We start from the raw sequence: 14,298 nt of genomic DNA, 5'->3' as shown, positions 1-14,298 counted from the left end.
AGAATTTAGTAATTAAGTGTTTTTCAACCTTTACTGTTAAATCTGATGACAAAGTTCCACAAGGAATCCAGAAATATCACTAAATTGTTCAGTAAGATTTTGTGTTCCAGTAAGGGAACATGCTGAATATACATGAATTTCTACTTATTCATGTGTTATACTAATGGTTCTTCTTTTTGACAATTATTTACTTATTCCCCATTTCATATTTAATTTTAAAATTATAGCAGCCAACTCGTTGATTAAATTAACATAAGGATGCTGTGTTATATAAACTCTCTTATTACATCGAAACCAGCTACAAGCTGGTCCTGGTATTAAAAAGAGTTTAATTTCCCAAGGCAAGATGAAATTTTGCCATCTATCAAGCTTTGTAATTCACCAGTATTTGATTATTATAGCTTATAAGTAGATTAACTCATTAAATTTTAAGTAGAGGAATATTATCTCCCCTTTCTCTCAAACCTATATACATTATCATTCAAAAGTTAAGCAGCAATCATGTTTTTTTTTGGTTTTTTTTGAAGCATATTTGCATAAATTTTTATAGGAAATTTGCTGTCAGTTTACAATACTTCATGGATACTGTTTTATGCTTTTATTATTTATTAAAGAAAATAAATTTATTAATTTGATGTATTGATTTGTTGATTTTGCTAAACTGATTTTAAAAAATTTTAAATATTTGGCTTGGAAGGACCTTGCTGTTTAATTTTGCAAAAATTAACCCTTTTAGAGATAATTTACTTGTTATTGTATCAAATTAATTTCTTTACTACATGCACATCTGTTTTCTGTGAGTTTGTCCACAGTGTCACACTTTATAAAAGTGTGACACTGTGAACACTGTTTACAAGATAAAAATAAAGAATTACTTATGTATGTTTAAAATATACATGTAAATAATGTTTACTGAGCTAGCACATAAGTCATAAAGAATGAGAAACAATTCTTTAAATAATCTATCATAAATAATCCAACTAGGAAAACATAGCCCTTTGAACCTCCAAACTAACATTGAAAAATAGTCTAAATGAGGTATGTGAAATCTAAAGTATATTTAGCTCCCTCCTAGAGACACTGCATACTGTTCAGACTTTTTTTTTTGGCATAAGTTTGAATATTCAAAATATAGATTATTATATTTGCTGCATAGATATTATACAGCCTATAGCATAAGAAACTGAGAGAACTTACTAATCTTGTGAAAACAAACTCAAATACAGCCAGACCTCTTCAGCTTAACTTAAAAATGAAATATATGAATTTCCTTCAAACCATTGAAGAAAATAATCAAATGTGATTAAATAAAATAAGTGTACAATTATAAGTTAATACTGGTTAAATAAATGACAGATATTAGCATTAGTAGAGACACATGATGCAAGAAAGCAAGCTTATATAGCATCAGCCAAATAAAAAAAAAAATAAAAACCCTTCCTATTTCACCCATCCATTCACTCCAAATGCTTGTCTAGTTCTGTCTTGAAATTATTTAAGTTGTTGACCTCCACTACAACAGATGGAAGTTTGTACCAACTGTCAACCACCCACTGGCTAAAGGCAAAGTTCCAAGCATTTATTCTATAATTGTCTTTCCTCAACTCGAATTTATATCCTCTCAGGTGAGTAATCTGAGCAAGAAGAAGAATCCCATCAGCATTGAGCTTGCTCAAACCATTCAAGGCTTTATACACCTCAATTAGATCACCTCACAGGTGCCTAAGTCGCCAGACACTGTAATTTGCAGAACTTAAGCCTTTCTTGGTAACAGCAACCCTTTGTTCCACTCAAAAGAAAGAAAGTAATAGCAGAAAACATAAAAGTAGGATGAGCTGCACCAAAGATGTATAAGAATCAAAAAGAAGGAGAGGGAGCAAAGATAAAAGCAAAAAGGGTACCCTAACTCTCTGTACCAAATAATATAATACCTTCAAAAAGAAAAAAAAAAAAAAAAAAAATTTTTTTTTTTTTTAGACTGTGTAAAGAACAAGAAAACAACCAAACAAACAGTTAAATTGAATTAATCACTCTTAAGAAAGAAAATCACTCTTAACTATGTGAAAGTAACAGTGCTAAAACTCCAGCACATTACATATTTGGTTAACTAAAACAAAACTTACTTTCACCACGGGAAGAGACCCACCTGCCATTCACAAGGTTGGCACAATACTGCAGCCTATGTTATGCAAAAAAAGACTGAAGAAATCCACCCGAAAGACAAAAGCAGATCCTCAAATAAATTATTTGGAAACCTTCAAATAAGAATTTTTAATTAAGAAATTAACTGAAATCATAAAATAATAAGAAAGAATTAAAAAGAATGGTGGTATCACAAGCATGATTTTTCCAGGGGAGCACCCACACCTGTCACTGGCCAAATTATTTTTTCAGTAGTTTGATTTGGTAATTTTATTTTGCATACCTGCATTGGCTTCAGCTCTGTCAGTTCACCACTGGTTGATTCAAAGTTCACATGTTATATATTTGGTTTTTTTAAGTTAACCTGAAGAGGGCTGGCTGTATTTGAGTTTGTTTTCTGTAAAGTAGTTAGTTCTCTCAGTTCATATGAGGCACCAGTAAATTAATTAACATAAACTGCACCAACCTTGCAAAGGGCAGAGGGGCTCTTTCTGTGATGAAAGTAAGGTTTTTTTATGGTAAGAGCAGTAGTTATTCAAATAAGTAATGTGCTGAGGTTCTACCATTATTATTTTCACATGGTTTAAGAGTGAATAATTCAATTAAACTGTTTGTTTATACAATTACTTATTTTATTATCTTAGAATTATATGAATGTAATTATGTTCACACATCTTGCATAAAAATAAAAAGTATTCAAAATATTAAATATTTTGAATACTTTTTATCTTAATGATAATGAAATCTTAAAGGGGCAGCAAAATTTTAGTGTAGCTTGAGTGGAAAAATACCTACAGGTGGCTACACTTTATGAATGTCATTTTCAAGATTAGTGTAACAGTTTTAGTTTAAAGTAGCAGTATTTTATACATTACTTAAAAAAGAAATTAATTAAAATTTAACTCTTATGTTATTAATGACATATCTTTTATGTTATTAATGACACCAGATGAATTAAAGATGCAAATACTTTATTCAATAAAAGTCATAATGAATTGTTGAAAGTTCAGACTACAACAAGATAAACAAACTTTTGAGTTAACACCATTTTTAGGTTTTTGAATTATGGGAAAACGCATTTTGTGACTAACTATGACTACAGAGTGTTTCCTAGAAATTGGGAATTTTTATAGAGAAGTTGTTGCTTTCAATTATAATCTTTATTATGAAAGTACAATACTTTACTAGACTATAATTATATTTCAAAGGATAGGGGTGGATGAAATAGATCAGAAAAATCACATAATGCACTACATATCTCTTCTAAAAAATAAAAATGCTAAAATGCTATTACTCTCATTTTGTTCCTGCTCATGATTTCCACTAGTTTCAAAAGTTTTTTTAGCATTTATATACATATTGAATAAATTAGCTTTAATTCAATAGTATGTATATTACTGAATTAAAGCCACAAAAATTGCACCACTCCCTTTAAGTTTATTATTTCATTATAAACCTCATGTACACTGAAATAATGTCACTTGAAGGCATCATTTCATCATTCCACAATATTAGCATGCTTCTCATTTGTAGACTGTGTAAAAAATATATGGTTTTGTATTCCTATATATAAAAGCATCCACCTTCAAGCAGGGGCTCACATCTGGTGAGTATGGGCTTGGCACACCCAGGATCCTGAGCTGGATATCAACATTCTTCTCTTTCTTGGTGGTGATTCCCTTCTACCTTCTACCTCTCTCTCTCTCTCTCTCTGAATAATGAGTAACATATTATTCAGAGGAACACATTATTCAGAAGCGTGCTAATAACTAAAATACAGTACATACCAAAAAACAAAGAACACCATCTCTTGGACACAGAAGACGACTATGCGGCTTTCAGCCAATTTGCACGAGAAGTCTTCGACCGAAGAAGAACGGAAATTGCCATCCACAATGAATGAAAGTAAATTACATGCTCGAAGAAAATCGACCATCCCACAAGACTTGCAAGAGTAAGAGGAAATCAAAATGAGCGTGGAAGAAGACAACCCCGACCAAAGTGAGGCCATAAATGGATCAAAGGACCAAACAGGACCCTACAAAGATCAAGAAAATAGCAAAGTGACAAGGAACCTGGTCAGACAGCCATAGGAACTAACCGACGAAGATGAATATATGCAAACAAACCAAGTGACTGGACATAAATGGAGGAACTACTTGCATTACGCCATATGGCGGTCTGAATAGAACTCCCTAGTCCTATTCACCTTTAATTCCCAATCCCCAGGCAGGGGGTGAGATGGTTTCCTGTTTCCCCCCCTGCCACTCCCCGCTTCTCTACCTCTGGTGGGGCATGGGCCTGCCCCACTGCTTTTGGGGACACCTACTCTATTGTCCCCATACTTCTGGCTTTTCCCCCAGTCTTTAGCCTCCCTCCCCTACTCTGTCTATACACCAGTGCATGTCCCACACAATGTTAAAAATTAAAATATGTCCAAATTCAAACCGAGCACGTAAAACTCTTTCGGCTTAAACCTTTTTCAGCGATTATTTTATTTTTTTAAGGCCCTAGCCACTGAAATCTCAGGAAACTAGGTGGCAGGGCCTGCCAGAGTAAAATATCAACTACTGGATACCTGGTCTGCCTCCACGAGGCTAAGTGTGGACAACGTTGGCTCCAGCAGGGGTCTAGCGGCTAAATGGCCAGAAGAACAATGATACACAACACTACACTTACAAAATCCATACACTTTTAAATCTCTGGCCTTTACAGTGAACTGTTAACACCTACAATGAAAGCAACGCGGAGTTGGGGGAAACCTCCGGTGCCGCTAGACACGAATACACTTTACACTTTCTCTCTGAATAATTCGGAATTTTTTTTTTTTTGGCTGGTGCAGCAGAAGCCTCAGGCTTCCTTGCACCATATGGCTAACAATAATAATAATATCTATTCGGCAGATACAAGCAGTTAAATGTGAGAAAGAAAAGTGCAATTATTTCCTTTTGATAGGGAGGGCTTTTCTAGTTTACATATTTTCAAAAAAAAATTGACTAAAATCAGTCTTCTGCATCAAGAATTCTTAAAACAAAATGTGAGAATGGAAATATCAAAAGAAAATCTGGAACAGAATTGAAGCAGATTAGTACTCCAGCACAGGTTTTAAAATGGTTAAGTTTCCATGATTGCCACACAAACTCCACAGACCTAAAAACCAGTTATACTTATCACCATCACAGCATTGAAATAAACAGTGTTGATGGTTTGAGCCATCAACAAGTAAAGCAAAGTAGTAGACAGAATACACTTTGTAAATGGCTCTGTTAATGGTGACTACTGCAAAAAAAAAATTTAAAGGAGACTGGCTTCTGCCAATCATCAGAGACCACTTTCAGGAAAGAGAGAAAAGAAAAGGAAAGAACCTGTTCAGGTTCTTTCTCTTTCCTGAATGTTAATCATTAATTTGCACCAAACTCTATACTATACATGTTTTATTTTTAGGTGAAGAAGTTCATGCAAAGTACCCACATCTAATACTTATTATGAAATGAATTAGATGCTATTATTATTCACTGTAATAAGCATCATAATAAGCACAGAAAAATGTTGGCAGGTTATAAATCATAAAATTTCTGCAAAGATACTCACAAGTATCTTTGCAGAAATATGTCACAATGTTATATACTTACATTATTGGTTTTTTTTTTTTTTTTTTTAACTATGCAAGGTGTTCATGTCATCTGTAGTGTGTTTCTTTGATTTTTATAAATAAGTATGTCAAAATAGTTGTTTTTGCATATTTAATCAATTTATAATAAAATTTAGCCTATAAGGACACTTATTCCAGTCATAATGCTCGCTTTGTGAGATTTTTATAGTGATGCAATTTATATGGTTGCTACTTTATGAGTGGCACTGTAACTAAAAGTTTCAAATGTTTACCAATGTTATTAATAAATAAAATTAGCAAATATTTCAAAAAGATTTTTTTTTTTAAATAAAAACAAGATTTAATGGCATGACTGCAATTTCAAAATTGTTCATAAAAATTTTTGAGATAAGCAGTTTTCATTGTAAAATAGAGGATACGCCCATTTTTCAAAATTTGATCATATTCCTGCTTATCATGATATATTACTGTACCTTGTTTCCCTCTCCATTTCAAGAAATCTGCAGATCCAGTATTTTTTTTTTTTTTTTTTTTAGTTTCGGTGATAAGAAAGATTATACTACCGTACTAACAATGAAATTTATTACCTGTTGTGGTTGTCCTTGCTGTCCTGGTAGTTGTCCAAGAGGAATAACTTGAATCTAAAAGTGAATTACAAAAATCAATTATACACTGTTTAATTTGTTCTCTTAAAACATTCATTGTAAATTTAAGCATGAGTAAATTTGCAATCTTGACAGTGAAATTAATGAACAAAAATTTATTAATCTATTTATGTAGATTCACAATGAAAAGCTTATCTTTCCAGTATTAAGTAGGAAAGATAAGCTGATTTAGGAGATGATAATTTTCATTTTGGAACATACAAAGGAAAGGGAAGGACAAAGGAAAAGGATATGTTCCCCAAATAGAATATGATTATACTCTAATTTGGAATGATTTCAAGGGAGCACAGAGTTTGTAGTAAGAGACGTTTAAAAGCAAAGTTGAGTGTTCTAGGTCACATGACAGCAATAAGTATGATAAGGGTTCTATATGCAGCATGCATTATGGGAAATTTCAATTCACAGACAATCCCTTCATGTAGGTCATCTCTTTCCAAAGAGGAACTGAAATGTCAAAAATTGGGCATGGATTAGGCAAAAATTGCTGAGTTAAACATCTTGTTATTAACTTATATAGTTTAATTGTGAGATAATTAAATAATTGAGACTACACTATTATAGCATGTGACAGATTTAGGAAATTTATTATTGAGATGTTACAATTTGAACAACTGAAAAATCTCAATGCCAAACACTTAAAAACGGCTACATATTGAGATTCACTGTTTCCCTGTTTCAGACCTGTTTATGTGGTCCCGGAGTGGAGTTTTCTAGGAAGTACTTATATAATTTAATTTATTTTAATTTTGTTCTCCTATCAAGTGTTTTCTGAGAATCATTAATTTAACCATATTAAATCATATCTAATCATTGTCTAATTATTTAAAATATAATTTTAAATAATTAGACAATAATATTGTAATATATAATAATATTAATATTATTAAATTACAATTAATTATTAAAATAAATTAATATTAATGTAATATAATAACAGCATGATTATATATAATTATACAAAGGGTACTAGGAAAGTTTTGCAATATGACGCAACAATGAATCACAGGAAGCTGCTTGTTGCTGCATGTTGAGACATGTTCATACGTGCATAGTAGCCGCCGTGCCAAGTCAATGGGCTCAGTTATTCATTAGTAGTAAGAGTATAAAGTGCTTGCGATGGCATTGTGGTCACGAAATGAGATAAGGACAGTTTTGCGGTATAATTTCGTGCGTGGTTTAACCATAGACCAGTGCTTAGAAGAAATGACTCTTGCACTAGATGATGATTGTCCACATCGTACAACGATATTCAGGTGGTATAGAGAATTCCAAAGGGGAAATTGCACTCTGGAGGATTCTGAGAGGCCGGGAAGGCCACGAACGTCAGTTACGGAGGAAAACGTTACTGCTGTGAGGAAAATGCTTGACGAAAACAGGCGAGTGACCTACCAACAGATAGAGGATACTTTGGGCCTAAATGCACCAGCAATTCGTTCGATTCTGCAAGATCATTTGCACGTGAAGAAACTTTGTTCTCTCTGGGTGCCGCATCAATTGACTGAAGAGCAGATGACACGACGTGTGACTTGGTGCCGGGAGATGTTAAAAAAGTTTGATAAGGGACAATCTCGGTATGTGAACAACATCGTGACAGGTGACGAGACTTGGCTGTACTATTACGATCTGCCGACCAAGGCTCAAAACAAAGTTTGGGTCTTTGATGATGACGACACACCCGTAATTGTCAGAAAATCCCGATCTGTAAAGAAGAAAATGATAGCTGTATTTTTCAAATCGAGTGGATTTGTGGAACGTGTCGTTTTGGACACGCAGAAGACAGTCACAGCTAAGTGGTATACTGAACAATGCCTGCCTAAAGTCATTGGATCTATGAAGAACCTGCGGCCAAAGTCAAGAATGGACACCTGGTACCTCCATCACGATAATGCTGCAGCTCACCACGCCAAAGCCTGCACCGAATATTTGACCACAACAGGACTGAAACTTCTCAAGCACCCTCCCTACAGTCCAGACCTTGCTCCCTGCGACTTTGCACTGTTCCCACATTAGCACAGGCATTTGATGCAAGAAAGCAAGCTTATGCAGCATCAGCCAAAAAAAAAAAAAAAAAAAAAAAACCCCACTTCCACTTCATCCCTCTGTTCGTTCAAAATACCTGTCCAGCTGAGCCTTAAACTTATTTAGGCTATCAACCTCCACCACAAGAGATGGAAGTCTGTTCCACCAACCAACCAACCACCCGCTGGCTAAAGGCAAATTTACGCACATCTATCCTACATCTGTCTTTCCTCAATTTGAATTTATGCCCTCTCAGGTGATTTTTCTGAGCTAGAGGAAGAATCCCATCAGCATTGAGCATGCTTAAACCATTCAAGGCTTTATACACCTCTATCAGATCACCTCGCTGGTGCCTAGTCTCCAGACACTGTAATTTGCAAAACTTAAGCCTTTCTTCGTAAGAGCACCCCTTTGTTCCATTCACTAATCTTGTTGCCCTTCTCTGTACTCGTTCCAGCAGCTCTACATCCTTCTTGAAATGAGGCCTCCAGACCTGTATACAGTACTCTAGGTGTGGCCTGACCATTGCCTTATACAATGGAATAATCACCTCCTTATCCCTGCTGGAAAAATTCCTGTATATCATTGACAATACTCCATGAGCTACTCTTGCAGCCTGTCTGCACTGCTCAGAGAACTTCATATCTGCCTGCACAACCACCCCCAAGTCCCTTTCATTCTCTACCACTGTCAGTGTAGTACCACAGAGTTGATACGTTGCTCTGGGGTTGCTGTTTCCCATGTGTAGTACTTTACATTTGTCAATGTTAAACTTCATTTGCCACCTCTCAGCCCATCTGCTCAACCTTTCCAGATCCTGTTGCAGCAGCATAGTGTCAGTAGTGTCCTTGACAACCCTGCCAACCTTTGTATCATCTGCAAACTTGGACATTAAGCTTGATATCCCATCATCAATATCATTTATAAATACAGAAAACAATAATGGACACAACACTGAGCCCTGAGGGACTCCACTAATAACATTAGTCCACGATGAGCAGTGTCCATTGATTACCACTCTCTGTCTTCTCCCCCTCAACCACCCCTTTATCCATAGCAGCAATTTGCCTCCAATGTCACACTGCTCCAATTTGTGTAGCAGTCTTCCATGTGCAACAGTATCAAAAGCCTTTCTAAGATCCAAGTATATAATATCAAAGTTATTCCCTGCATCTAGTTCTTTTGTGACTGCATCATAGTATCCAATCAAGTTGGTCAGGCAAGACTTCCCCTTAACAAAACCATGCTGTGTCTGAGCTATAACTGAAGTCTTGTCTAAATGATCCTGCAGTGCTTCTTTAACCAGTGCCTCCATTAATTTTCCTGGAACAGAAGTTAAGCTCACATGTGAAAATGAAGCTAAAAGGGAGGCGGTTTTCCAGTGATGAGGACCTTCTACGTGCTTGGGACAACGAGTGTGCTTTACTCCCTAGTGAAACTTGGCAGAACTGGTTTAAAGATTGGTTTCGGAGGATGGAGAGGTGTATTGAATGTAGAGGAAATTACTTTGAAAACATTAAATAAACAAAGATGTATTGCAAAACTTTCCTAGTACCCTTTGTATATATAATGTTATATAATAATTATTTCTCTATACATTAAAAGTTTTCCTCCCAATGATATTTATTCGAGCCAATGGGAGAAGAGGGCGAGGCAATTATGTCACTACAAATGCAATTAATTATTGACAACTGCCTCGATAACGTTCACCAACATCATGCACGTGCTTCACTGTCTAACATACTGTGTTCCATTGTGACTTTTGTATATTAATGAATATTGTATATTTGTAAATAATTTTGTATTTTTTAAATATTTGTATAGTTTGTAAATATTTCAGTTAAATATTTTAGTCCTGCTCTTTCTGATGCAACAATATTTGTCATGCATTTTGGAACCTGAAGCAAAAGGCCTTTTCCTAAGTGACCTATGTAAATGCAGGTAAATAATTACATAGTGATATTTATTTGACCTTGAGGATGCCATGCACTATAAATGCACAAGTAAATAATTACATAGGTCATTTCCTGATTAGATATCAATCAGTGCATTTAGACAGATGTTTCTTTTAAGTAAAAAAGATTTGACTTACTCTGTATACCCTTACGTTTTACATAGAAAAGCATGCGTGGGAGTGGGTGAGCAGGGGGCAAAGCCCCCTAGTATATATTATATAAATATTTTGATAATTTAATAAGGATGCTTCAATAAGTAATTAAATATGATTTATGGCCTAGGGTCACTATATGTGAACTGAACTCCATAACTGTAATGAGTATGTACTGTAGTCAGTTATGCATACAGGTCAGAAGACTAACTGAAGTACTTCTACAATACCTTGTTGTAGAAATACACAGTACTTCTACAACAAGGTTTCACTCTAACACAGTTTGAGAATTGCTGGAAATCTCACATAACATGGTATTTTTGAGCTTTGTGCTCGGGGAAAACCCTGCTATTATGTTAGATGTAATTTTCAGCGTTTCCATTCCTTTTTGTGAATCCCTGCTGTTGTTGTCGCTAGTTGTTATCGCCTTTGTGATATTTTTTAAAGCACATTTCTGGAGGTCACTACCATAAAACAATAAAAACAATTTGCAGTTTCAGGTTTATTGGGCTTTTCTGTTAAGCACAGTCTATTATCAATGGGTAATAAACTCAATCTTCTTGCATTCGCTATAGTACCGATAGTTGGAATTCTGTGGGTTTTCACTTTACTATAGTGAAATGTGTTTCCCCTTCCATGAAATATTCAATCATATAAAAAAATAAATAAATTTCAGAAACTCATTACTCTGTATTGTGTTTGTTGCAACTTGTGCATGCTGTGTTCTTTGTTATTAACTGCTTATCATTTTTAAATTTTACAACTAAAAAAAAAAAAAAAAGTCAGTGAACAGAAATATCAATTAGTATGTACATATTACAGTATGTATTAATTAAGCTATGTATGCAAGTGCAAATTTATTTTTATTTTGCTAAGTGAAAAATATTCTTCCGATTTTCACATATCATTTAAAAGCGGGGGGTCCACTGTATTTTGTTGGGAGATCCCTGGGTTAGGTTCTGTGCTATTGAACTTGTGCTTGTTTAAGACTACAAAAAATAAAACTGTGACTTTGAAGAGTGCAGTTCATGACTTTTATAGAGAGCAGAAGGTACATGAAAGCTAGATGCTGCAGAAGAGATTGTGCTTAGCAGTGATAAAGAGGAAGAAAATTATATGAACATACATTATCTCACGTATAAATATCACAGTTTCTAAGGTAAGACGTTTGTTCAGTTATTACTATTTAAGTTACTACTATTATAAAAATAAAGTTAAAATATTAAGTTATTACTACTATAAAAACTAAGTTTCTGATAATTATAAAAAAAAAAAAAATGGCATATTTTTGTTAGCTTTTGGAACATAACTCCCTTTTTGTACTACTGTAGTTCTTGTATAACATGGTTATAACATAGTCCTGTATAACATGGTTTTGCATTACACAAGATTTTGTAGGAACCAAACTACCATATTATACGAGGGTTACCTGTACAGGTAGCCCCTGCTTAATGCTGATAATTTGTTCTTGAAAAACAGAGTGCTAAGTGAATCAGTGCTAAGCAAGCGCCGCATTCCCGTAATGTAACATATGTATTTGTGAGTCCCGGTCTAAGCCATAGGATATTTCCTAAACAATAATAAATGGTAGCGAAAAGACACACAAATATTTAATATTAAAAATTTGTACATATAAAATATTCTCCATTACATATCAAAATTAAACTTAAAATCATGAATTTATTAATCCGATGGCCCTGGGCTGTCGAGTTTTCGTAACTCTGGTCGATTTTGGGTTGTACTTTGGCAGTCTTCATAGTAAACTAAAAGGGGTTTTACTTTAAAATCCCCACAGCGTTACCACCCATCAATAAAGTCAACCGATCCTTCGCAGCTTTTGAAGCCTGGCATGTTTTTTTTTTTTTTTTTTTCTTCTTTCATTATGGAACTTCTTTTAGGCATTCATTTCAAAAAAAGTACTGTTTCACGTATGTTAAAAACTTGTTGAGAAGTTTAACACCACTGTTCAATAATTTTTATAAGTTCTTTTTTGAAAGTTTTGGCTCCTTCGTGATCTGCATTTGCAGCTTCTCCCTGGATTTTAAATTTATCTTTAAATGGTTCCACATTTCTTTTTTTTAAAAAGTGAGCTTTCTTCAGATCATCATATAAGCTAATCGCTTTTTCTTTAATAATATTTAACTTAACGGAATTGTGCATTGGATATTATCTTCAATAAAATTATTTAGAAGTCTCTCCATTTCAATTATAATAGACAGCCAAGTTGCTTGCAGTGGAAGAGCTGTCTTTCCCAGTACTAAAATTAATTCTTTATTTTTTATAATTGTTCTTATAGTTGAACCTGCCAGTCCTAAATTATTGCACACATCCACTTGTCATTGAACGGAATCGATTCACTTCAAAACGAATGGAGAACAAATAACATAAAATGAAAAGAAAATTAATAATTGCAGGCTATGGTACCACTGCTAACAATTAGAGAAAGCACCAAGTAGTAAGTAATAAACAGAGGTGAATTGCTAAAAAAAATAGTACCGGAACGCTTGTCTTCAGAAGACTATATGATAACACCACATCGACTGTACAGTAACTGAATCAGACTCACAGTTCATAGAACAACCAGTTCTAGCATTCAGCTCATGGTTAATCAAAATGCAGCATTCGCACATATCACAGTATATCTCATTCGTTGAATCTCTTTATCTAACACATTGTACTTTGGTAAGAAATGTTCAAGTTTAATTGTGAAATTTATATTTTTGTTTTTAAATAAAATTTTAAAGAAATCTATTAATTTTAAAGATTACTATTAATATATATTTTTGGTAGCAATGGGTAAAATAGATGTTTCTCCCTCCCCTTTGATTATGGCATTGTTTCATTAATATTAGGTGTATAAATTTAATGATTTTCTATTATGACATTTAGAAAAAAGTACCGGAACGTTGCTCCGGTCCGAATACACCACTGGTAATAAAAATGGCGCAATCAAAATCAACCCAGTGTTCCTTTTGAAGGAAAATGTTTGGACCATTTCAACAACATATATTACAATAATTATTTTTAGACTTTGTATTTGCAATTGTTCTAAGAAAGGTAAATTTAAGAAATTTTGAGGTACTCTCCAACATTAACAGTGTGTATGTTCAGGGTCAATCGGTACTAGGGGTTTCTCCCATCACCGATGGGAAAAATCCCTGGTACCGATTGAACATTAACCTAAAACAACGGATTGTTTTAGAAATTTGTTTTTTAGCTGGCCTCACTTTATATATTTTTGAAAGAAATGTTTTAGTTGGCTACAGCAATGACTGGCCACTAAAAAAATTCAACTTTCATTTTTACTATTTGTCATGTTAAAGCATAAAATATATTAGTAAAAGTGATTCACCTGCTACAGTGCAATGCTATGGTATTAGAAATGAAAATCACTTTGAAAAATATCATAAATACCATATTTATGCTCTTTTGATAAATACTTTGATGGATAATTAGTTGAATCAAAAACACCATATTTAAGCAAGTGTGCATAAATATGGCATTTATTATTCAACTAATTATTTATTTATTAAAAAAGGTCTGGAGTACATCATAACAGGTTTTCATTCTGCAGCAGTTTCTAGCATTAAAATGAGTTACACATTTAATGCAAGCATAATGTCTTCTTTGGATAACTAGTAAATTACTCTTACACTGAACTTATATTAATAATTTTCCCTATTTCTATTGTTTAATAACTGTATTTCAAAACTCATCAGGAATGTAACCCCCCCTTTCCCATTACTTTAAGC

General features: G+C 33.9%; 1 protein-coding gene across 1 annotated transcript in view; it reads right to left on the bottom strand.

The window, feature by feature from the left end:
* LOC150075298 (nuclear transcription factor Y subunit alpha-like) overlaps nt 1-14,298 on the bottom strand; it is a 111,979-nt gene that overhangs the window by 36,360 nt on the left and 61,321 nt on the right. Inside the window, exon 4 of the mRNA XM_090388293.1 lies at nt 6,343-6,396. Coding sequence (XP_090244419.1) covers nt 6,343-6,396 — 54 coding nt within the window. The remainder of the gene's footprint in view (nt 1-6,342; nt 6,397-14,298) is intronic.

This window comes from Mastigoproctus giganteus, chromosome 14, assembly GCF_048544385.1.
Source record: "Mastigoproctus giganteus isolate SK-2022 chromosome 14, ASM4854438v1, whole genome shotgun sequence".
NCBI classification, from domain to species: Eukaryota; Metazoa; Arthropoda; class Arachnida; order Uropygi; family Thelyphonidae; genus Mastigoproctus; species Mastigoproctus giganteus.
The sequence above is the reverse complement of the archived record's forward strand: the minus strand, read 5'-3'. Positions and strand labels throughout refer to the sequence as shown.